General features: G+C 54.8%; 2 protein-coding genes across 3 annotated transcripts in view; one reads left to right on the forward strand and one right to left on the reverse strand.

Annotated features, from left to right (window-relative positions):
* IFT140 (intraflagellar transport 140) overlaps positions 1-21,245 on the forward strand; it is an 87,853-nt gene that overhangs the window by 44,984 nt on the left and 21,624 nt on the right. The gene's annotated exons all lie outside the window — the stretch shown is intronic.
* TMEM204 (transmembrane protein 204) lies at positions 636-20,449 on the reverse strand. The gene is made up of 3 exons (XM_019713170.3): positions 19,530-20,449; positions 14,673-14,828; positions 636-2,394 (listed from the first exon to the last, which is right to left on the reverse strand). The coding sequence occupies exons 1-3, from the start codon at positions 19,807-19,809 to the stop codon at positions 2,150-2,152; spliced, it is 681 nt and encodes a 226-aa protein (XP_019568729.3). The 5' UTR covers positions 19,810-20,449; the 3' UTR covers positions 636-2,149.

The following is a 21,245-nucleotide window of genomic DNA, read 5'->3' on the forward strand; positions in this document are numbered from 1 at the left end:
CTCATAGCCTCTTGGGCTGGTATTTAGTTACTTTGATTTATTTTATAGTGTTCTGGACACTTCCTACTCAGAGGTTCTGCAGTTGCTAAGTACTCATAATACTTCCCATCCCTCTGGGAAGAATTGCTACTAAACAAAAAGGGGTTTGATCATGAAAACTCAGAACAGTCGGGTGAAAATGCATTAAAATTGATCTGATAGAAGTTTTCAATCAAAGGCTGTCGACAAGCAGCTTCCTCTCCTTTCCTGAGAGAATTCATCCATTCTTCCCAAGAGCGTTTGACAGATTTTAATCGTGAAAGGGTAGAAAAATTATTGAAGAGTGAAACTAAAGTGGGAAGAGAAAGCTGGGAAGTTACATTGCCTGGAACAGGTTCCCTCATTTGCAGTGGTAGTTTCTGCAACACGGAAGCATCTTTCTAACTAGCATGTGACCCTAGTCCCTTGTCTTATTTCTAAAACAGTATGGCCAGATCTTGTTCCAGTTGGGAGGGCCTGTTCCACACCGGCCATTTCAACTAGACGACTCTTAGTTTGGGAAGTGGACCCGAGTGGCTGGATGGCATAGCCCGGCCTTTCTCTGATCACTTGTCATTTAATAGAAACACGATCACAGACCGTAATCAACCACGTGGCCAACTTTAAAACTTTAATGTACATTTATATAGTCATATACATAATATTATTAAAATTATACATCTTAAATATTCCATTATTCTTTTAAAAAACAATTATTTTTAGCATATGATCTGGAGGAAAGTCCATTGTCAGAAAGAAGCTCAGAGAGAGGAAGCTGTGACCTAAATATTCCCCATGAGTGTAGTGGTTGTGGGACAGGAATCTCACTGTTTCTATACTGGATGCTGAGATGGTCAGGCCACGGATGCTTTTAAATCGTCTCAATTGCTTTATGTTTTTTAAAGCACCAACCCCAACCCGCCATTCGTTCTGACTATCCTGGGGCAATATGGCTTCATATTCAGTCACCTCACTTCTCTGGAAGGTTAAAAGTAACAAAGCTGAACGTTTCTTGTGGGTCAGTTTCCCAGGCCAGAGGATGGCGACAGTGGTTCCGCCTGTAGGTGGCGTGAGTTCAAGCAGAGCCGCTCTTAGAGGACTGTGCTTATACAAGTAGCCAGGCCGTCCCAGTCCCCCGTCCCAGGTCCTCGGGGGTGGGGCCGGTTGTTAGGTGTTTCCTGTTCAGCCCCGGCAGTTTCGGCCTACTCGCCTCTCACAGATTTAGGTGCTGGGCTGTTTGCAATCAGTGTCGCATCGTGAAGGCATTCTGTAGCCCCCTGAGCATTTGGCTGAGGACAGGCTACAGATTTTATAGGGGAAAAAAGTGCACCGATCTCTGAATTTCTTTAAACAAATAGACTTTCCCCCCTCTTACTCCGCCAACTGTGTGTCCACCATCATAGGGCCACAGTGTGCAGAGTCTAAGAACGTGGGCTTCAGATGAACGGAAACTGAGTAAGGATGTCAGGGATCCGAAGCCACACTTCCACCAGACTTTAAAAATGTGTCAGCCCCTCTCTCACCGCCATCCCACAAAAATAGCAGAAAACAGACCAAGTTCTTTTCACTACGTGGCAGCGTAGATGGATACAACACACACTGTATACAGTGGCAAGAGGTTTGCCCTTTATTTTAACTTAGAAAAATAATCCGGCGCAAACAGATGTTACTAACTCCATCCTGTTGTAAAGCCGTAATCATCTGGTTATAAATTCTGAGCCCCTCGAGGAAGATCACGGCCAGTTCCAGAAAAATCTCCCCGGGTGTCCTGCTTTACCAAAGTAAAAATGGCCACGGACGCCCCTCTCAGCAGATGGAGAATAAATTAACCCCAGACCTGGGGGCCGAGCAGGACAGCCGCCGCTCCGCGTGGGCGTCTCAGGTGCTAGTTTCCTCCTTGCGACATGCGTGCGCGTGAAGCCAGGTTGTGTGAGTGTCAGGAGGAGGCTGGCCCAGACGATATATGATCATAGAATGTATTTATATGTAATAGTAAACATACCTGTGTATCGTACATATGCATATATAGGAAGTCACACGAAGCGCCCGCTGCTGCACAGGCGGCCCGCTGGCTTCTCGATTGTTCGTTACAGTGGGATAGAGTCCTAAGCAGGGCGCCTGCCCGGCGGCCTCAGCACGGGGACTCCACGTAGTCATTCTCCAGCCCGCGGCGAAACCGCGCCGTCAGGGAGCGGCTGATGACGATCACCCGGGGGGCCATGCAGTCCTCCCGCCTGTGAAGAATGTTCCAGATGAGCATGGCTGCCGCCAGGGTGGCCAGGAGGCAGGCGCCAATGTTTAGGTAGCAAGACCAGGACAGGCTGGTGTAGGGGCCGATTCTATAGAATGTCACCAGTCCGATGACCAGGACGAAACCTGCAAACGAAAGACAAGTGTTGAGAAAGCCGTACTCAGAGCCAGGAAGAGGCCAGCAGAACTCCCGTGACACGGAGTCCCCAGAGAACCGGAGCTGCGCGTCTCCCCGGACCGTCGGTGCTGCCCGAGTGGGCGATGACCCCAGTTCTGGGTCCCAGTGCTTCCGTGTGGAGCTGCTCTGTGTTAGGCCTGTGTGGGTTTTTATGGCCCTGGGGTCTGGTGGCTGGGGGTCGTGCATCCGCTCGGTTCTGGCACAGGATAATTTCTAGGGGCTTCATAGGAAGGTCTGGTCCTGCACCCTCTCCCTGGGCTCCTCCAGGTGTCAGGCTGTGTCCTTAGTTGCCCTCCGCCTGGAGGTGACACTGACACGCGCTTTCCCTCAGCCCAAACAGACCCAGCAGTAACTTTGTGTAAGGTCCTCTCTGACTTTTATAAATGCTAAATTCCTTCAAAGTGAAAGCAAACAGAGAGATGTCCCAAATCTTATCTAGAAATCTTATCAGAGTGGTACTTAACTGAGTCCAAATTCCTGTTCTGTAGAGGTTTTTTTTAAGGAGGGCAGAGCCCACAGTGGCCCATGTGGGGATTGAACCGGCAACGCTGGTGCTACCCGCGCTACGCTCTAACCAACTGAGCTAAGCGGCCACCTCCCTGAAGAGTCTTCTCGTTCTTAGCATTTGTGCCGAGAGGAAATAGAGCTTTTCTTTCAAAACTCAAGGCAGCCTAGAGCCTGCGCACTTAGGGAGGGGGCAGAAGCCGAGATTGGAGAAGCTTCCTCGTCTCCTGCCGGCGTGTTTGGTTTCTCCTCTCACTTCTGAATAGATGCATCTGGTTCTAGAATTTTCCACTCGCCCCCATCCTCCCCTTTCCCCTGCTTATTTTCCTCCCATACCTTTCTCTTCTCTCTGCAAACTCTAAGAGCAGAGAAGGGCAGGAGACCGTGCTAGGACTGGCCAGAGTCCCGCAGTGACCACGGTTCCCAAGGACTGGTCCATATTCAGTTTGTAACTAATAGCAAAGCATTATTTTCATAGTTTGACCTTCAAGGAGCGCCAAAGACTTGATTTGATTAGTTTCTACAGTAGGAAAGCCAGGGTTCTGCACCCAGGGTCTGTCGACTAGGATAACGGGGCAGTGATGTTTGATAGATTCAGGTCTGAATCTGGGCTAGAAACCCCGATGGCTGGGACGGAGGACAGGCCACCACAGTCCTGCCGCCAAGGCCCGTCCACGTCCCCTGCCCTGGGCTCTGGCCAGGCTGAGCTGCTGCTGCTGCAGTCTCCCCTCCTGCCCTGCACTGTGACATCCGTACATCTGTTCATGCCGGTCCCTCCACTCCCCACGGCCACCCTGCTTTCCTCAGGAAGCCAGGTCGTGCACGACCAGCGTGGCCCCAGAGCAGAGAGCAGCAGTGATACCAGTTAAGGTTCTAGTAACTGTGTTAGAAGGTAGTGCCAGGGGCGGGTGGAGCTGGGGGATTTGGCCGACAGGCTTGCGTTTTCTAAAAGCACAAGCAACATGGTGTCATCGTCACTGTACTTTCCAGAAAGTATGAATTAAACATTCGTCTACCTCGGCCATGTCCTAAACAATGGTGACGGTGACTAATCTCTGTGTCAATCCTCTGCACTACTTGTGGAGCTTGTTATACATGGAAAGCTTCTGGATACTTCCTTTCTGTTAAAAATAACTAATTCTGTTTGTCATGCACACCAACGAAAAGAAACTTGGGGCATTTCTGCCTCCCAGGGAAGGGTGCATCCTCTGCTCACGATTTTATGGCACCAAGTGTCGCATTAGTGGGGAAAGGAGCTACAGCTTGTGTTTCGTGTCATGAAAATGAAGTACTTTGTGTGTCCCCTCTTTTTCACTATGTCTTTGGGCATTTCTTGTCAGCCACGGGGGCTTGTTATGCCTGGTTGCCACAAGACGGAGAAGGATGGGGCAGGATGGGAACTTTGGGACAGCAAGTTAGGAAGCCAGCTTATGTCTGACAGGAAAGGAGCAAGGCCCCGGCTGCCGGGCGCTCTTAGCAAGGCCAGTGGGTGGACAGTGTTAAAGACCAACGCGGTCGGAAGGAATTTATCCAAACGGCAGCAGCTGGTTTGCATCAGGCACCCACCCTGCGGAGGGATACAGACGCTTACCCTTGCTGTGGTTGAAGCCTGTTTTCTCCCTTTTTTCACTAAGCTTCCTTTTGGTTTGTGTGTCTTATAAGAACATTTTAAAAGTCTGTTATGTGGCCTCAGCTCTAATTCTACAGCATCGTTCCTCAAAGCAGAGCAGAGTGAAAGAATTGGGCCTCCCCGCGGCCTTCAGAGCAACGCCCTCTCACGGCTCAGTTATCTGTCTTGGGGTTGGTTTACACCACTGACGAATAAAGAGAGAGGACCTTGAATTTCACTGCAAAACATTTCAGTGGAGACCTGTGAATTGTGAGAACTGGAATGAAAGAGGCGACCCTCTACTGGAAAGGACTAAAACTCATTCACTCACCAGACTGGCCTAATTAGAAAGGGCAAAAACGCCAAGTGTCGGCCCAGATATGAGGCAGAGTCGGAGCTCAAGACAGCCGGGTGATGCCCAGGATTGCACCCAAGTAAAACACCTGCCAATCACAGAAAACACGACCCCAGCCCCAAATCAGCAACATCCAAAACTGGCATCCACAGGAGAAAATGAGCTGCGGGCAGCCAGCAGCGGGAAAGAGGCGGGCGCACAGCGGCACGAGCCATGCTGTACCAGGGAGGGTGAGCCGAGGTCAACAGGGACACGGGTACAACCACGTGCTCCTCTGTGCGTGGTGCACACAGGCTCAGACGTCCGGCTGCCTTCTAGCAAACCTTGGAAAGGGAATAAAAGTATAAAAAACTAGGGAGCGGCTGCCACGAATGCCGGACAGTGGTTACCTCCCAGGGGTGGGAGGATGCAGCAGGAGGGTTCCCAGAGGCTTCTCCGAGGTCACCTCATTACGTCTTTAGCAGGACACGCATGTTTCCTTGAGTCCTTTGCATGTATGTTTCACAATAAAACATTTAGAATATTTTAGGAGTACAGCGAATTTTAGATTCTTCAGTTACAAGCCCTTCCTGAAGTCCGTCATGACACTGGCAATAGGTCTCTGCGTTTCACCTGCCCACGCTATGCCCGTCGGCCTTGTCACGGATGTTAATGCATTTGACACACTCCAGGCTTCTCCCACAGCTGCACCGTCAGCTCTGTAAGACACTTGCCACGTGCCCCCACGTACAACACGCCCCCATGGCGTCTTTGGCCCTAGGACGCATCTCGGCCTGGCCCTGCCTGGCCTCGAATCTCCCCCACTCCTCCGTGGCTGCCCCATCTCTGTCATGCTGAGGCCACACTGGTGCTTTTCCACGCCTCTGCAATGCCACATTCTACTCTTTCTCGGGCTTTCCTGGTGCTGCTGTCCCTGGGCTTCGTCAGCCCTGGGGAGGAGGGCTGCTGGCTGTCCCCCTGTCCCTGATTGCTCAGTGCTCCGCTTAGTGGTCAAGGCACACGCCAGCCTCCTTCGGCTCAGAGCATGGCACCTCCTCCCGTGTGGCCCCCCCATTGATCTCGGCCTCCCAGAGCGTCGCCCAGGAATTTCTTATTCAGTGGATTATTTGAGACAAATCCAAATAGCATGCAGTATGGTCACTGGGAAAGGAGACGTGATGAGTAACAGGTTCCACAGTCAAGTCGTCTAAGCTTCTTCATGACCAAAACCCATCAGAGGGACGACAGGACCTTGTTAGCCACGACTGAGCAGATGTCACTCAGCACGAGGCCAGGGGTGCTGTGCGTGAGTTCATGTGCGACGTGTTCAGCAGACCTGTGGCGATTCCACTCGCGTGCGCTCTGGGGACTAAGGCGCCGTGGATTTGTTCTTGGGGAACTGGCATTCTTCTTGGGGGGGATGAAGATGAAATGAATCACTGCCACGTGGTCCACCTCACATGAGAGGCATTTAGGCTGCATGGCGTGGGCGTGGGGGAGCGGCATCGTGCCAGAGAGCGGGGGCAGCCACTGGGCAAGTCCTCCCAGAGGGCAGCGCCAGGCTGGGCCTGTGACACCAGAGGCCAGTGTGCACTCCACGTGGTGAATGTGTTAAGTCATGGAACCACCCCACAGAGTGTGTGAGCAAAGCAGCCGCCAGCTTCTGACCCCCGGGCAGTGCCAGGGCAGGACTCGGACACTGCCCTGCGCCCACACTCACATTCCCCAGCGGCGCAGGGCCACACAGCTGTGTTGTCACTTCTTTTCTTCAGGTCAGTGTCGTAGGTTTTTGAAAATAGGGTAAGCTAAGATTCTGTAACCTTTGGGGTCTGCTTCTTCCTTCCTTCCTATGTTTGCTATCTTGCCAACAAGGTACACGAACTCAGCTTTCAGAGCGCGTCTGTTTTTTCCACCACAAGATGAAAGAACACTCGGGAAGGAGATAATTGATTATAGGCGTCTAAGTTCGCAGACACCCGGGGCATAGCCTCCTCGGCCTGAAAACACAAGCAGGAGAGCGACAGAGATGGCCGGTCAGGGTCAGAGCAGAGCCTGATAAATGGCGTTTCTACAAAATGAAAATGAATGAGCTGCGTGTCTTCCTCTTTCATCATTTGTCTTGAAAACGGGTGAAAATCCAGCAGTGAGCGGCCCTGGGCTGTTTCCAGCACAGGTGTGGGTGTCTTGCTTCCTAGCTGGCGTAAGTCAGAGTCTGCACATTAATTGGCTTTTTTTTCTCCCCCGAGGAGAAGTAGAAAGGAAATGTCTAGTTCTATATTCTAGTGTGGAAAAAGGCTAACAAAACTTAGGTTGGCGTGACTTGTTCTGTGTAAAGACCGGCATTGGCTTTTGTTTATTTTCATTCAACTTAAAACACATATAGTCAGAGAAGGGGTTTGTTTCCCTAACGCAAAAAAATACATTGAGAAAAACGTCCTCCTGCACCAGGAAGGTGCGGAGAACCTACTGGAACAGTGAGCACAGGTGCCAAACTGCAGGAAAAGCCCGAGCCATGTCCCTGGCACAGGGACACGTGCACTCTGCCTCTTCCCAGCAGGCTGCTAGAGTACCCACTGGCTCCCTGGCTGACAATCATCCAACCCTGCCCTAGGCCGACAGGGGCGGTAGGTACTGAACAGACACAGGGTACTCAGGGGTCTTCTGTGGGTGCCACATGTCAGTTGTAAAACGCCACAGAGATGTGGAAAGACAGCCCGTGTGGGCTCACAGCCTCGCTGCATTCCAGCCTCAGCCCTGACAATCGGATCATCGCCGTGTGCAGACCTTCTCCTAAAATCAGCCTTTTACTTTCATAAAGTTCTCTGGCTGGGGGGAGAGGAGCCGTGTGGAGGAAGTAGATCCAGGGCTGCTCTGGCCTCAGCCTCTGGTTTTCCATTTCTGTCACAGCCTAATGTGCAGACCCCGTCTCTTCGCATAGTTGTCTCTGGAAGATTTCTCTCCCAAGCCTTGTCAGCGATGTTAAGGTTTGTCCAGAAACAAATCTGGGGGGGGGGGGGGGGGGGGAGTTTTAGCAAACGCACCGAATTCTGCACGTGGATTCGGTTCCATCCTCATGGATTTATGTTTCCAAAGCCAGCAGCCCCTTCCTGTGAGCCGGCCGCGAGGCGGGCAGTGTGATTCACAGCTCAGCCTGCAGAGAGCCCTTTCCTTTCTCTTCCTTCCTGCCCGCTTCCTAGGGCGTCGGTGTCTGTCACAGGGCCTTCCGTTGACTGACTGTCAGCACACACAGGTGGCATAAGTGGAAAGACCGTGGGGCTGACCCCTGAGCTCTTCCCCCAGCACACCTGCCCCGGCGTGCACAGTGGCAGAACTGGCAAGGCAGGCGCCTGTGACTGAGAACTGACGTGACCACGGCTTCTAGAGAGAACATGTACAGAGCAGACTAGTTAATGAGCCGACTCAAGGCACGGCTGTGGTTGGGATCTTCCAACATTGTGAGCCGAAAAGCAGTGGTGGTCCCGTATTTCTCCCTGGAGGGAGGGATTCTGGAAACGGAAACGCTAAAAATGGTACAATTGATACGATCATAACACTTCCACGAGAACCGACGCTCCCAAGTTCTGCCTGACGCATCAGCTCTCTGAGCTGCACGGAAAAAAATGGAGGAGAAGGAAGAAATGAGAGGTGCGGTTAGGATGGAGACGGGGGCTTAGGTCATAGGTGCAGAGACAGAAAAGCAAATTGTCCAGACCAAACAACACACTGGTTTATTGTAAAAAACAAAAACTTACGTATTTCTGTGAGAAGGCCCCCGAGTCTAAGAAAACAGAGGAATTCCCCCCAGTTCCTGAGATGCCAAGACAATTACCATTTATCACCTCGAATGACCTCGGAGGGCTAATAGAATCAGCATTCTCGGGGGGGGAGGGGTTGTGAGTGGCCTTTCGTGTGTTTATAGGTTTTGCCATCATAAGAAAAAGTCTAATGATTTCCAGAAGTGGAAAGAGGAAGGCAGCAGATCAGAAGCCATGTGAGGCTTTTAAAGTGGCTTTTGACCAGGTTCCACAGTAAACTGCCTTCTTAGTCATCCTGCTGAAACTTGAGAGGCGTCGTGTTCCAAGGAGGAGACCGCCCGAGGTGAGCGCGAGAGCCCGGCGCCGGAAATCGTTCTGGTGAGGACTGCTGTCCCTCAGCTACAGAGTGCGTGCGAGGAAGAGCCCATGTGTGAGATGACAGTGAGTGCTCTGCAGTGCCAGGCTGTGGAAATCGGGGTGCGGGTGCCCTGAAATGGACACGTGAAGGTTCCCTTATTTGAGAGAACAGCACAAAGCTCAGGCCTCTTGGGAGCTCCATAAAGGAGATGAGGAATCATGGGAGAATGTCCCCAAGGAGAGCCTAAGGCCATTATGAAGGCAGCTTATAATGAAATATGGAACAGCTGACTTCTGCAAAAATGGTTGTACTTTGCAACATTTCACTGCGGTTACTGTACTTTGAGAAAAACTGTTAAGTCCGAGAAAGGTCCAGGGCCACACGCCTGACTGACGAGGAGGCTAAACTAAAACTTCTGCAGAGATGGAGGGTGAGGGTTACTTATGAGGAGAGCTGATAAATCATAAACTAAGAATAATAACAAATATTGGAATAAGAAATCCATGGACGCCTGAGGGCGAGGGCCACGTACTTCAGAAGAAACACACTGATAAATCTGTGGCTAGTAGACCCGTGTTTAAAGGGAGGGTTTAAAGCCAGTGTTTAAAGGAAGGCAGGCCACTTGGGCTGAAAGCTCTGTGTTGGGACATTGCAAAGGGGACTGTGCTTTTTCTCAGACTGTCCTGGCTGTCACAGGTACAGATGGGTGCAGCCTGGGACACCGTTTCTAGGGTCCTTGAGTGCAGTGCTAGAGAAGTTTTTCAATTATATGCCAGTATTTTCCAAAAAGGATTGGAGGTGGCGTGTACACAGACTTGAGTGAGCAGTGGGGATGGGGTGGGGGGGCTTAGGGAAGGGAGCAGATGAGAAGCCTGGCCCTCTGTCCCCTGCGCCCCATCCCGCCCCCCATCGCATGACCCCATCTCATCATCAGGCAAGACACTGGCTCCCAAGATGCGGGGACGTGCCTGCTAGCCCAGGGCTCTCAGTAGTGGGGTCCACAGGTCCTCCACCCCAAGGAGAGCGCCAGCACGCCCTGATGGGATGGTGAGCCACGGGGGGTGCCAGTTATGTCCCCAGCCTGACTGAGCGTGGAGTGTCCAGTGTTCCTAGGCTGGACTCAGACACAATGCACTGCCCTGGAGGCCCAGTGATGGCTGAGGAGTTGCCTTTTAAAGACGCAACTTGACCCCAGAACAGAGCCCTGAATAACTGCTAGATCATCCATCGCCGTCTAAACATGTCAGCCTTGGGCCACTCGTGGTCAGTCAGTCCTGCATAGCCAACAGTGAGGGTCCAGGGGACCCTGTGAGCCCCTGGGGGGCTGCGAGAGGGTCACACTTTGGAAATTTCAGAGCCCTCTCCCCAGCATTCTACCTGGGAGGGTAGGCTGCCCATGGGGTGGGTCAAGGGAGCGCCTGGCTGGCTGTGGCACTCACAGTGGTCTCAGGTAGAGAGCCCTCACCCTGACAAAGAGTGCAGAGCATGTGTCTAGGGACTGAAAACATTGCAGTGTGGTGCGGTCCAGCAGGACTAGGTGGGAAATCAGAATGATGGGAGCAGCAAGCGTGACTGCAGACGGCGTCGGCAGGCCTGCGATAGCTCTCCCCATGGCCCGAAGAGCAGAGGGATGAAATAACTCATCCAAAGCTAGGCAGCCTGAGGAGGCCGGATGGCTCAGTTGGTTAGAGCGCGAGCTCTCAACCACAAGGTTGCTGGTTCAATTCCCCTCACCTGCAACTAAAGATTGAAAACGGCAACTGGACTTGGACCTGAGCTGCACCCCCCACAACTAGATTGAAGGACAACTACTTGAAGCTGATGGGTCCTGGAGAAACACATTGTCCCCCAATATTTCCCAATAAAATTTATTAACAAAAGAAAGAAAGAAAAAAAAGCTAGACAGCCTGCTGCAGAGCCCACTCTCACCCAGACACCCGTGGCAATGCTCGGCCATCCTCAGGAACCCCGAGGTGCCTGCCACGCTGGGCTGCCTGCAGAGTTCACGCTGGCTTTCTACGCTGTTCCCATGTGGAACGTGGGTCGTCAGCATCTGCAGTAATCAGAGGCCGAGAGTAACCTTTCACCTTTCATAGGTGGCATCCTCTGATCCCCATTCAACGCTGCTTTCCCGGCTCTGCCTGTGCCTTCCTGCACACAGCAGTGAGGCCACAGACACGAAGGAACAGAGGAGTAGTGAGAGGAGGAATCGGGAACCAAGGAGCAAAGGGAGGTCTGCAGAGTGAGCCGGAGCGGAGCTCACGCAGGTGTGAGGCCGTGGGAAGGGAGCGCTGAAAACACCTGGCAAGGCAGGGCCCGAGCACCACAGCTGCTGGTTCTGGGGCTAGAGCGGCCTGTTGGCCCCCACACGACAGGCCCTCATGACACCTCTGCTGTCAGCACACGAGGAGCATGTGACTGCAGCCTCGCTGCTCTGGGCCCTCCGGAGGGGTCTCCAGCACTCCCAAGTTGGATTGCCGACAGACTGAGTGACAGGCCGAAGAGGAGAGAAGAAAGGAAAGCCTGACGGTTGGTGTCTGCCATGTACTGGTTACAACAGAAAGAACCAAGAGGAGGACGAGGGGAGACGGGGAGACAGCGGCCCAGGGGACAGCGCAGAGCCATTCCATGGTGACTGTACCTATCTCATCGGCCACCGTGCGACCCCTGCCTTCCGAGAGTCTGTTGGACACCCAGCGGGGGACAGGGGGTGAACTTGGGCACCTCAGGCCTGTGTCCCTAACGTGCAGAGTGTTTTCACCACAGGGAAAATGAAGCGTTTTCGCAGCATATTCAGCTTATCGGGTGGGGGTGGAATACGGAACAGAAAGGAATTTTTTTCACCTTTAAGTCAGTTAAAATGACACTTTTGGAAAATTCTGCAAAGAAATTGGAAACGTGTGCACGATGGCCTGACTACAATAGAGCACACCAAGTGACACGGCTGATAATTCACATTTTTAACCTGGAAACGGCCGTTTCATTGGGTTCCCGTGTCACTGTCGCTGTGACAGGATCCTTTGAGGCCTTAGCTCTAAGGAGCAGGGGACTGTCCATTTACAGACCCAGGCCCAGCGTCGTGCCGTTGTGTTTTGTGCCCAGAAATGGTGGTGGAATGAATGAGCCAGGGAGCAGACTCCCATCCCCTCGGGCTGCGGTGCCAGGCAGCGGTCCTGTCAGTGTCTCTGGCTGCTTCCAGCTTTTCCTGGCCTCGGGTTAACACCATGTGCTTTTCCCTTCCTCGTTCTCTTCCCCTGCCCACCCTCTGGCCCATGCACTGGGGACTCAAGGTTGGCTTGCGTAACAGGTACTAGCAGGCATTTCCCCCTCCTGGGACAGGATATCCTGGCGCCCTTCAGTCTCTCCCTGACTGTTTAAAACGGACCGGAGCACAGGAAAAAACCTAACTCTAAAATTAGCAGCATGATAGAAGAAAGGCACATAGCTGCATTCTGTACTGTTTGTCAATGAGACAAGTCTAAACAGGGCCAAATGCATTTCCTTTTTGGGCAAAACAGATCTATTGGGGGTAATGGTCAGACACCAAGGAGAGGGCTGGCCTGCGGAGACAAGAGGAACCATCTGAAACGCCATGGACTGCCCCTCCGTGCTTCTGGCTTTTTCCATTGGCTTCTGTCTGTCTGAGGGTTTTTTAATAGAGCCTGGTCCAACCTTTCCAGAGGTTGTGATGGCCTGGAAATACTCAGGAAAGGAAGCACGGTACCCCTGCCCCCGCCTCGCCAGGACAGGCCCCCAAGAGACCTTTGGCAGCCATCCCCCCAGGGTTGCTGTGAGCAACTTGATTTTAGTTAATGGGGCTTCCCCCCTTTCGAGTTTTAAAAAATGTTATTTGTGAACAACACTATCTTGCTCTAAAATAAGAGTTTGCAGGAAGTGAGATATCAGTTTCACACCAAACCCACACTAATTCTCCTAATAATTCTAAGTAAGCATTTCAAAGACATTTCTTAAGAAACGCAATGGCCAATTCGATTATCCCGCTAGGAGTTATTTTCAGAGCAAGAACTGTTACTTTCATTTCCTTAATGCCACTAAAATATCTGTTTTTAATCCAGCTTTTCCAATCACGTTTCAAAATCTTCCACTTCCTTCTTGGAGAGATGGAATTTGAGATACCCCCGTGTGATGGACAGGGGCCATTTCAGTGAGTTAGAGAAACCAATTCTGTTTTATGGCCCTAAGGTCAGCAGAGGGCAAACGGGTATTTTTCCTAACGGTATCCCTATCACTTGGAATGTCTGGGTTTTTACCCACATTCCTGGAGAAGGGACGAAGGCAGGAGTGATCCGGGATCCCACTCAACCTGCCTCATTAATTCTCAAAATCATTCCAATGGGGGTACACTTCATGCCTGCTTTGCAGGTGGGTAAACTGAGGGGCGAATTGGGTCACACGGATAGTAAGTGATGGAGCCAAGATGCACTCCCGTCCCCTTCACGCCAGACCCTGTGCTGTTCCCTGCTTGGCCCTCAGGACCCGCTCCCACATCCAGCCTGGGCCATGGGGAAGTGACCGTACCATGACCACCTTCCATTAACGGTGTGAAGGAGTGCCTTTCCGATTCCCACCCAGGCGCTTTCCAGCACACAGACATCTGCCAGTCTGTCAGCCTCATTCTGGAAATTGTGTTTCTCCAGAAGAATAATGGCCAGGATCTATTATTCCTGGAATGATTCACTTCAGACTTCCTGCCATTTCTTCTACTGGCTCGTTGGAACGGCACCTTCCACACAGGGACGTGCTGCCGTTCTCCACTGAGCAGGTTGGCTGTGACGCCTCCCACCCTGGCCACTGCAGTCTCTGTCCCCATTGGACCGGACCAGACGTTTCCCCAGTAGGTAGCAGAAAGCCTGAACATCCCCCAAGTTTCCACGATTAACCCCGAGCCAGCGGCGGCAAAAAGAAACAGACGTTGAGGGAGACTGGCCGAGCCGCCCCCCTGTTCCTGGGGGTGACGGTGCCTCCATGGCCACCATGGAACCTCCTGGAACAATTCCATTCATAATTCACAACGACGCTACCATGCTCACCCTTCCAAGACCACAAGGTGTGCTCATGCGATGCCCCCATTTCAGCCTATAGTCGCCCCCGGAGGCCATGGTGGCTTCCAGATTGTTCCAAAGGGGCTGATGCCCTTTTGGATGCGCTTCCTGATGCCCCTGGGCTCTATGGCAAAGCGGGGCTGCCTCACCTCGCCAGGCATGCGCTCAGAGGGCACTTGTCCCTCTCCCCAGGGCAAGGGCAGGCACTTCACTGCTCCTCCCAGCTGTTGCGCCGTCTCGGGAGGGCATGAACCCAGGCTACCCAGCACACGGGCTGCAGAGAAAATACCAGATACCTAAGGCTTTGGAAGGTAGAGCACGTCACCCGCGTGCCAGCACCTTGTCTCACCATGGAGAAGGGCCGGGGGCCACGGCGATAGAGACAGAAAGCCAGTGCTGCTTGCATCCTCCGTGCTCACCCCCTACCATGTGCATGTTTCTGTCTTGCTTCCACCCATGGTGACCAGTGGGGCAACAAGTGGCGCACAGGGTGACCCCAGGAGGTCGCCTTGACATTAGGAGGCCACAGTGGGCCTTTCAGCCCCAACAGGAGCTGAGGGAGCCACGGCTCTGCCTGCCCCTCTGGGGGCCCACGGTACTTACTTGCCAGCTGGAATGCAGCGGCCATGGCCTCCTCCCAGCACTGGGAATCGGGCGACATCAGGGGTAGGCCCGTCAGCCCAAGGACGAAGGTGAGCTGGCCCGCAGCGAGAGCCACCGTGGCGACCAGGTTGCAGGCACGCATCATGTCGAACTGCACTGTGAGGGACCAAGAGGGAGAACGGGGTCAGTGCCGGGCAGGCCCCGGGGGCTGGGCCTCCCTCCGTCCTGCAGTCATTCCTCTGTCTGTGCTGAGAACCTTGCCCATCTCTTTTCCTCCCCCCACAACCGGGGCTCCTTGCACTCTGCTCCCCCAACCACACCTGGTCCAGGAGTGAGGTGCAGGGGACATGGACACACAGCAGAGGGGGACAGAGCAGCCCCCTGGACGAACTTCAGAGGCAGAAGCAGGGGCAGCAGCGTGTGGTCGGGAGGTCTAGCCCCTGATGGCCTCTGATTCACAGCTCTGCACCGCCTGCATCTTTGGCGCTGTGGAGCCGAGTCAAAAGGAGGTGCTGTGCCACGTCCCACCTCGGAGGGTCCGCTCCTCCTGCCCGTTGTACTCCAGCTGCTTCCCCATTGCTGTCCTTCTGTCACTCAGGGCCTGAAGGGTCTCGTCCTTGCCCCATCCCAGGCCTCCTCCCAGTGCCGGCTCCGGCCTGGGGGTGGCACCACTGGCTCCGAGGCCAGCATGGATGAGGCAGGACTGTGGCAGAGGCCCCGGCTGCTGGCAAGTCAGCAGCTTCTGGAAGGAGAGCCCAGCACCCAAGAAGCATGAGAGAGAAAGAGAGAGCCCACGTGGGCATGCCACTAGACGGATGACAGTCACCACTGAATGAACTCTTCCCCTTGAGTCAAGCTGAGCGCTGTGGGTTCTGCTGTCTCACTCACTTTTCCCAGGTGGACTTCACTCCCGGGGAACGGAGCTCAGGATCTGTAGTCTTCAGAATAACCGCAGGAACGTAACTGCCATCTCCAGGAATGCTGACACTCCGCTGACCCTTTACAGCGCCAGGGGACAGGAGGCAGGGGCCCGGTGAGGTTGTGGGAGCCCCAGTGGTATGAGCAGGGCCAGGCCTGGTGTGGCTGTGGGTCCAGGATGCCAGGAGAATGGCAGCAGTGCTCTTTGAGCCTTAGCATAGGGGACACTGGACTCGTGCTCGCTGGGGTCTGAGATGTCCTCACCTCCTCCAAGGCTGCAGACATCAGCTTAGGCTAGCCCAGGTTCAGGCTGATTTGCTGGAACCTTCCTGGCTCTTCGCTCGGTCTTCAGGGGCATCTGGAGGCACCGCCGGCCTGATGGCCCCGTCAGGATGGGGTACGCCCAGGTGGCTCTTTCCCTCTTTGCCTGGGAAAACCAGCTAACTTCCCGTGGAGCAGCTGTTCCCAATTCTCTTTATATCTTCTTCCCATTTGATTTTCTTTGCAATTATTTTCTTATATGACGACACAGAGACTGTGCTTCTTTAAAAGATGGTAGCTTTTGGGCGGTGGCAATGACACCAGGGACAAGGGCGTTAAACGTGACGGAGGTTAACGTCACAGAGCCGAGTGCTGGCTTCACAGCCAGGCCCAGAGAAGCCTGTGCAGTCTCCCGAGCTCAGCCTTGCAGGTGAGGAAAGACCTGAATGAACTGCTGGCCAAGGAGGGCAGCGGCATGCGGCGGAATGAGCGTCAGGGGACGGCCGCAGGGGTGCGTGTTGGTGTAGTGAGGCCACATGACTGAAGCTCCCGGAGCCCGGAGCAGAGCGCCTGGGGCCCCGGCTGGTCCTTCCCCACGTGGTCCCTGCTTCCAAGCCCACTGCTCGTCCTCGGCCCAGCGCCAGCCTTCCTGGCGGCTCTGAGCATACAGCCCTGTGCCACACAGCCTGGCAGTGGCTTCATGTGGCATTCCCACCGCACACGCTGCTGCACAGGGGTCCCTGCCTAAGTCACCAGGTCCCCGTGGACCCGAGGTGGTGAAGTTGTCTAGAGGGTGTAAAGGAAGAACAGGTGACCACCTGCAGACCCGCCACGTTGCCTGCCTCTCCTCTCAGCCATGCTCCCTTCTCCAGCCACCCAGAGGGGACCTGTCCTGGCTGGAACCCACCAACTGTTGTACAGGGTTCTCACACTACCTGTGTGCGTAGCCTGGGCAGCAGCACCTGGATTTTAAGGAGCCCAGTGAGGATGGGGCACGAATGTCTTCTGGCCGGACAGATGTGGCACAACTGTGTGTCTGCTGCCACCAAATGCCCTTCTGCCTTTCCACTGAGACTCAGGCCACCCCCCTGGGGCCGAGAGCAGCGCAGCGAATCACCTGTGGGTCGGTGGGTGGGGCAGGGGCCCCCCTGAGGGAGCGCTGGGCTCCAGCCCCCTGCCCAAGATTTAACTATGTTTATTCGCGATGCACCTCGCTTCAGAAAAAGAACCGTGAGTGCCTGACAGAATGCATGAAATATGGAAAGATGAGAGATGGCAGGGAAAACAAGGAACAGAGTAAGACTAACCCTGAATTTAGGTTGTGAGGTCTCCTCAGGAGCCAGAGGGGCACCTCAAGTCCGCTGGGTCATGCCCCAAAGTGCCCAGGGAAGAAAGCCACCTGATCAGAAATAAAAGTCAGGATCACCGCATACTGCCCAGCAAGCATCCTCGAAGACAGGACCCAGCGTGACTGGGCAGCTGGAGGACGCGCGCCCCCGACCTAGCACTGACCCCCGCGCCCCCGACCTAGCACTGACCCCCGCGCCCCCGACCCAGCCCGCTCAGCGTGTGCAGCAGCACAGAGGCCCCTGCCCAGAGCTGAGACTATTGGGTGATGGCCCCCCTCCACGTTTGCCACAATGACCATGGAGCAACTCTGAGCTCCCCCCGGCAGTGCCAGGACCTCGGGCACCGAGCTGACAGGAGCCTATCCACTGTCCCCGAGCTGCTGCCCTGGCTGTCTGTCACGATGTCGAATCTCTAGGACAGCCTGGCTCTCTGGGCAAAGCAGGGTGACCTGTGACAGGGGACGTGCTGCTTCTCCTTGGTGCCCCTAGATGGGTGCTCAGGCTTGAACTGTGACTCCTGCTTCCAGGGACTGTCAGCTCTGCAGCCCAGACCCCATTGCCCTGTCGTGACTGATGTGGAGGGTGTTTATGCAGAGCCAGCGGGCATTGTCCGAGGACTCCTGCCGCCTCCGCCCGATCTCTGCATCCCGGCTGCATCAGCTACACCTGGGACAGCTTGGGCTGGGTTAACAAGACTGGGTGCCGGTTTGATTTAAGGTGGCTGCCAGCAGCCCCAGCTCCAGACCACCGGGGCCTGGACGCCAGCGTGCTTGTCATATTCCGTCACACGGAGCTGATGTGAAGTCGGCTCTCTTTCTTCCATTCGGTGTTGCTCAAGAGAAGCTCCTGCAGACATTTCCCTTGTTCTGACCAAATATTGGATGCTCAGAGATTCACGAAGGGTCAGCTGCCACAAATGCCATGCTAATGGTGAGAGGATATATTTTAAGTTGGTCAGGGAGCGTCTCAGGTGGTCAGGGAGGTGAAGGCCGGCTGTGTGGGGGTCAGGAGGCCCCCTGGTGTCCTCCTGGCCTGAGGTGACCAGGCCTCAGCAATGGGGACAGAGGTGATGGGAAGCCCACACTGGAGTCACCATGGGGCCACTGGCTTTCACTGCAAATCAGGATGGTCCCCAAAACCAGAAGAACCGTTCTTGACCAGCAAGCGACCCAAGTCCAGCTGCATTTATCCGGCTTTCCAGAGGCCTCTGAGTTCCGAGAGCTCACAGAAAATTCTGAGATCATTCATGCACTTCGATTTTTTAAAGAGAGGTTTTCGTTCCCTGCTTGCAAAGGAGGAGGAAGTGACAGACAATCACAGCCACCACTCCACAGAAGACCCCCTCGGGCCGCAATAAGGGGCTGCATGCACAGAGCAGCTTGCATACCCTCGAAGACCTTGGCCAGCCACATGCCTGCGTTGTCTGCCCATGAAATGGGGCACCATCCCCCACCCTAGAATCCCTCGCATTCCTTCCGAGCCCATCCCATTGGCAGTTGGGGACAGTCACACACCAAGCACATCTCATGCCTGTGTTGCTTGAGGACTTTGGGGACACCGTCTAGCAAAGGCCCGGCTGAAGCCTCACGTGTCACGTTTCCTTAAAGACCAGCATTTGTCTTCAGAACGGATGATGCCTCCCTTCGAGTTAGACCCTCTCAGCAATGCAAAGAGTCATCACAGGGAGACCTTTCCCCGTTAGCCACCATGACTATTTAGATGACAGGCATCTTCAGACATAGGAACCCTTCCATCCCGTCCATGCAAACCTGACTCTATTTTCAAAGTCAAGTTCCCAGCTTCCAGAATAACGGTAAACCCAGTGCCCGGCATGACCAACCAGGACCCATGACCACGGGGTGGAGAGGGTGAGGGTTCTGCCCTCCTGAGCCCACATGCTGTCAGCCCTGGCCCCCCTGCCCCCCGCATTGCTCACCACCGTAACAACCTTGACAACTGTGGAATGAAGTCAGAACTTAGCCACGTGTTCTTAAGCTTCTTGTTTATTCTCATTAACAACCTTAATTTTCCACCAGGAAAAATGAATTTGCCTTGATTTGGTTAACGACGCTGTCCTTTAGCTCTACATAATGGCAGAGAAAAGCCCACTGTTGCATGAGAACTGTCATGAAAGAGCAGAGGCAGATCTGGGCTGAGCAGGAGTGACACGTGCTAGTGGCTCGCGAGGGAAGGGTGGGCATGGAGCTCCGGGCCTGCCCGGTGTCCCCAAAAGCCAGCGTCACCCCTCAGAGCAGAGCAAACACACAGGCGGTGCAAGGCTATCGGGCCCCGCCCGCTCTCAAGGAGACAGAAAAGTAAGCAGACTTACATTTGACGGTGCCTCGCGATTCCTGGAAGCCTGCCGCCTCGGAGCCCCAGCCCAGGGGCTCACAGTCCCGAGCATCTGCCTGCCCGAGCTTGACCCCAGGGCTCGGCCCTCCCCGGGCCCTGTCCACCAGCCAGCAGGACCTCCACAGCCCCACGCTCCGTTTGCGCCCATCTTCCAGCGTCTGGTACACCCAGTTGGGGGTGAAGGCTGCCGCGTTGTTGAGGACCAGAGACACCAGGGCCACCAGCACGGCCGTGGCCACCAGTTTCTGGACAGTCATCGTTGGCTGCCAGTGCCGTCTGTGTGTCGTGGAGAAAGTCCCAGACCCAGTCAGCTGCTATGGCCAGGGAGAACCGAGACGCTGCTAGGGGCGGCTAGAGGACATCACCGCTCATTCTCGGAGGGTCGGGAAGGCCCGTGTGACAGTGACAGGTGAGCCCTCCTCACGGTCCTCCTTACCCTCCTTCCTGCACCTGGAGCAGGGCCAGGCGTGAGGTGAAGGCGGCTGCATGGCCCATCCCGGGAAGGAAGCAGGGCACCTGTGAGAGCCGCGAGTCCTGAGTGCGCCGTCGTCCTGGGAAGCAGCGGCCCAGGGAGGCTGGAAGCCTTTTCTCGCCCACACAGAACAGAGTCACTGGAGAGAAGAGGCAGTCGGCAACGTGGGTTCAGCTGGGCCTCACTCCTTGGAACCAGCTGAGCTCAGAGCAATGCGAGCACGGCAGCCAGGCTCTGAGCAGGGCCTCGGGAACAGTGGGGTACCGCGGCCTCTGTGCTGTCCGAGCCCCTGCCTGGTGCCTCTGCCACAAAACGGCTGGTCCTGGAAAGCAGAGAGCCTGCTGCAGGGAAGTGAGTGTGTGTGTGTGTGTGTGTGTGTGTGTGTGTGTGTGTGTGTGCACGCGCGTGCGTTTTCCCCCTGTCTCTCAGCAGAGAGGAAATGGTTGTTTTTGAGGCTGTTTTTGGTGAGCTGGAGGGCGTAGCCAACTGCAACAAATAGCTGCCGGCCACAGCAGCCAGACACTAACAGGATGTGTTTCCTGATAGGAAAGGCAGGGGGGCCTTCTGAAGTCCTGCTCCGGGACCCTCCTCCCCGGCTCCTCCCCATCTTCCTTTCCAAAAGGGAGGGCCCGGGATGCTGGCCTGGAGCAGCCCCACGGTCCCACCTGTCTGTCTTGGACGCAGCCAGCTGGGCACTCAGGTGCCACAGAGCAGCTGCAGAGGCAGCTACTGCCCACAGTGCTCTAGGCAGCCTCCTCACTGGGTCTGGGCCTGGAGACAGCGGCACGGAGCTCAGGGCAGGTAGGGCGCTGCTGACCAGCCGCCCGCCCAGCCCTTGCTCTTTCCCCCAGCACAGAGTGTGCCAGGGCCGGCCGTCGACACAGGGAGATACAGATAGAGGAGGGAACTGCCTGGAAGGGAGGGCAGCGGAGGAGGTGGCTGTGATGGGGAGGTCCCCTTAGATAGGCCCCCACCTCCCAGCTCAGACCCACTTGATCCCTAGATCTGGCAGGTCAAGAGCCCCACTTAGAGAACTGCCAGACCAGGGCATCGTGCTTGAGGTTCAAGAAGGCAGGGCTCTGGACATGCTGTGCCGGGCACCCAAGGAGGCCTGAGGGGAGCGAGAGAATGTGGTTTCTGGCCTGGGCTGTTTGCTGCTGATGGGATAGCAACCTGCACAGCTGATAAGGGACCAGGTCCATCACGACGTGTGCAGTTGTA

This window comes from Rhinolophus sinicus, chromosome 10 (assembly GCF_057876585.1).
Source record: "Rhinolophus sinicus isolate RSI-liver-muscle chromosome 10, RSI-T2T, whole genome shotgun sequence".
Lineage (NCBI taxonomy): Eukaryota > Metazoa > Chordata > Mammalia > Chiroptera > Rhinolophidae > Rhinolophus > Rhinolophus sinicus.